This window comes from Bison bison, unplaced genomic scaffold, assembly GCF_000754665.1.
Source record: "Bison bison bison isolate TAMUID 2011002044 unplaced genomic scaffold, Bison_UMD1.0 scf7180017864341, whole genome shotgun sequence".
NCBI lineage: Eukaryota > Metazoa > Chordata > Mammalia > Artiodactyla > Bovidae > Bison > Bison bison.
The window spans coordinates 1,628,711-1,632,338 of record NW_011494913.1 but is presented as its reverse complement, the minus strand read 5'-3'; the positions used below and the strand labels follow the sequence as shown (position 1 = coordinate 1,632,338).

The 3,628-nt window shown below is 47.2% G+C and overlaps 1 protein-coding gene across 1 annotated transcript in view; it reads left to right on the top strand.

Moving 5' to 3' along the window:
- The window catches only part of LRIT2 (leucine-rich repeat, immunoglobulin-like and transmembrane domains 2), a 5,591-nt gene extending 3,465 nt beyond the window's left edge, over positions 1–2,126 (top strand). Inside the window, exon 3 of the mRNA XM_010854507.1 lies at positions 1,333–2,126. Within this exon, the coding sequence (XP_010852809.1) occupies positions 1,333–2,126 (794 nt within the window). The remainder of the gene's footprint in view (positions 1–1,332) is intronic.
- The last annotated feature ends 1,502 nt before the right edge of the window (positions 2,127–3,628 follow it).

The window sequence follows — 3,628 nt, the reverse complement described above, 5'->3', positions numbered from 1 at the left end:
TAGATGGTTTTCTGGAACTCTCTTGCTTTTTCCATGATCCAGCGGATGTTGGCAATTTGATCTCTGGTTCCTCTTCCTTTTCTAAAACCAGCTTGAACATCAGGAAGTTCACGGTTCACGTATTGCTGAAGCCTGGCTTGGAGAATTTTGAGCACTACTTTACTAGCGTGTGAGATGAGTGCAATTGTGCGGTAGTTTATATTATACATAGTGGCAAAACTCTGGAAAAAATACCTAAGTAACTGAAATTTTGACTTTGTCCTATCATTTTGATTACATCTTATTGGCTCAAGGTTAAATACCAGTGAAGGAGAAATACAGCATTTGTTGTTGTGGCTTCTTTGAGAGTGGTGAGGTACATCCAGATGTTATCCCTTGTGATGCGTTATCATCAGTCTCTTTGGTATCATGTTCAATCCATTCTCTCAATACTAGTAACAGCTAACACATACTGACCACTTACTGTCAAACTTATGGAGTGAGTACTATTATCATCCCATTTTACTGGTGAGGAAATTGAAGCCAAGAGAATCTAAGCAACTCTACTTACTTAGTACATGGATTTTACTAATTTACTAAGTAAGTGCAAGACCATTTACTTAGTAAGGGATAGATTCCAGGCATTTGGCTCCAGGCTCTGAGCCACTCTACCTCTGCAAAGTAAAAAGGCACTTCCTGAAGCTCATGATATTGTACAATCACACTATTGTGAGAGATCTCCTAGAAACCAGGGGATAGCTTGGCAAGGCTAAAGCTGGTTGGTAGGAGGAGCTGGTGAAGCTGAAAGAGTGCAGTCTTCATAGACAGAAGAACAAGGTTCCAGATCAATCGATGACTGAACAATTCTAATTATGGACAAGTTGCTTAATCACTCTAGTCCTCAACTTCCCATGTGTAAAAATTGGATACTTACCTTACAGGGTTGCTGAGAGGCAAAAGAGTGAGTGAGTGAAAGTCACTCAGTTGTGTCTGACTCTTTATGACCCCATGGACTACACAGTCCGTGGAATTCTCTAGGCTAGAATACTGGAGTGGATAACCTTTCCCTTCTCCAGGGGATCTTCCCAAACCAGGAATTGCACCCAGGTCTCCTGCATTGCAGGCAGATTCTTTACCCGCTGAGCTGCAAGGGAAGCCCAAGAGGCAAAACCCTGGCACCAAACACATGCTTAATAAATGGTCACCACCACTTTAAAAACAACAACAAGAACAAACACCCACCCCCCACCCAAAAAAAACAAAAACAAACACACTAGCATTGCTGGACACTCTCCAGCTGACTGTTTATCAGAGAGATGTCTACCGGAGTTGTTTTGTTCTCTCTCCACCCAGTGTTGACCTCGTTTACTGCAGAAGATGCTACTCTGTCTGAGCTGGTCATACCTGCTGCCCACCTGGTAGACAGAGGCAATTATACCTGCATGGCCTCCAACTCCATTGGCATGAGTACCGTGGTCATCTCCCTCCGCGTCCAGCCCGCCCAGGCCCTGCTCGCACCGCGTTCTGTTTTCTCCCCGTCGGAGAGCAGTGCCTATGTTGACCTGCGGGTGGTCAAGCAGACGGTGCACGGGATCCTGCTAGAGTGGTTTGCGGCGGCGGACACTCCTGAGACTTGGTTCACGCTCTATATTGCGTCGGATGAAGCCTTCAGGAAGAAGGTGGTCCACGTCGGCCCGGGAATCAACACGTACACCGTGGATGATCTCCTCCCTGGCACGAAATACGAGATATGCCTTAGCCTGGGGGGGCAGCTTCCACGCCAGGGCCGGTGTGTGGTCTTTGTGACCGGCCGAGACGACGGCGGGCTGGAGGGACGAGAGCGCCTGCTGCACACCACGGTGATCCTGTGCGCGGTGCTGCTGGCGGTGCCTGTGGGCGCCTACGCCTGGGCGGCCCAGGCGCCCTGCAGCTGCCGGGGATGGGGCCAGCGCTGGTGTCTTCACCGCAGGAAAGCCCCCAGGTGCCCCCAGGCGGTCCCAGAGCACAGGGACGACCCCTACAGAGACCACACTGCCGTCTGTGAGGACGGCCTGGGGCCCGGAGGTGCTGAGCCGGAGGGGGACGAGCAGAGAGCCGGAGAGGGAGATGACCACCGGGGAGGACTGGCGTGGACCTCCAGCCCTTAAACTAATTCTCTGTGGCCGCTCAACTTGGCTGGACCCATTTATTCAGGAAGTGTTTATCGAGCACCGACTCAGTTCCTGGCTCTGAACTTCACACAACGGTCCTGGAGACATAGTCTTTATTACCCTCATGGAACTGATGCCAAAGGAGCTTCGTCCAATTAATCATTTTATTATCCATGGTGACTGGAGATTAATACATGTTATTTTCTATGTAAATAACAGTATAACATTTATATGTTTACATGGAACATTAACATATAATACATTTCACATATGTTATCCTACTGGAGAAAGGTAGGCTTCTATCCCTTATTACAGGTGAAGAAGCAGAAGTTCAGGAAGTTATAACCACCTGAGTCTGATGTTCTGGAAAAGCTGCCTTTGGGGGTGAAATGAGAGCTGGTGGGTGATGTGAGTCTCCATGCGTGGGTGTCTGTGTCCTGCAGAGCAGTCCTTGGTGCTGCTGAGAGCCTGGCATTGCCAGCACTAAGGAACAGGGGACTGGCTGCAGCCCGGGGCTCATGTCTAGTGATTGTTGGAAACCAAAGTCATATGGCTTCCGGGAGCCCTGTCGGGGAGGAAAAGAATCTCTATAAAAGCATATGACTATTATTATTGTTGTTACTATTACATGATCCTGATTCCCACCTATTTTCTTGAGACTGTGAGATTCAGGCTTATTTGTTCAGCCCCGTCTTCCTAGTATCTCAGTGCTGAGTATGACACATGTTTTTTCACATGAATAAGGATATAATGCCTACTCCTGTTTCCAGTTAATGTTTCAAGCCCTCCTATTAAACTCCTGAGAGGTGACTGTTTCTTCTTATCTATGCTCACATGGAATGGGGATCCCCATGAAACCCGGGGATGGCTCAGTGTCCCTCCAGGCAGCTCTGTTGATGGAGGTCTTTCCCAGGGTTTAAACCCACATCTACGTCTTCACAGCTTCTCCAACTTGCCACAGGAAAAACCTTCTGAAGGTTCGAAGGTAAGCTGGCCTTCTTGTGACGTCCCCAGAAATATTTTCTCCCTCTCTTCTTCCTACCTTCCTTCCCAGTTCCTTCCAGATCCATCTTAAGTATCACGTCCTTCCTCCAAGTAGCCTTCCTGGACTTCCCATGTCTGTGGAAAAGAAATAAGGAATAGAACAGGATGTGTGAGTTTTTGTTGCTTGCAAGCCCTTGGGGCAGAGGCTGACCTTTCTTGCTGAAACTACTGGACTCATCCAACCCCTGGACTGTGTTAATAATCAATATTGGTTGTAATGAATTTTTAGAAATTGAAGACAGCTCTCATATCAAACAAATTGTTCCGTTAATTCTCATTTATTTTCTTCTGAGCAAGAAGTTTTTTATGGAAAATTTCAGTCATACCAAAAGTATAGACACTCCTGTTCCTCTCCTTCAGTCAGCTTCAAAAAAAAAATTTTTTTTAACATTTTGAAGTCTTATTTCATCTAGTCCTTGCTCTCAACAGTTGATTTTTTTTTGGTGGGGGGGGGG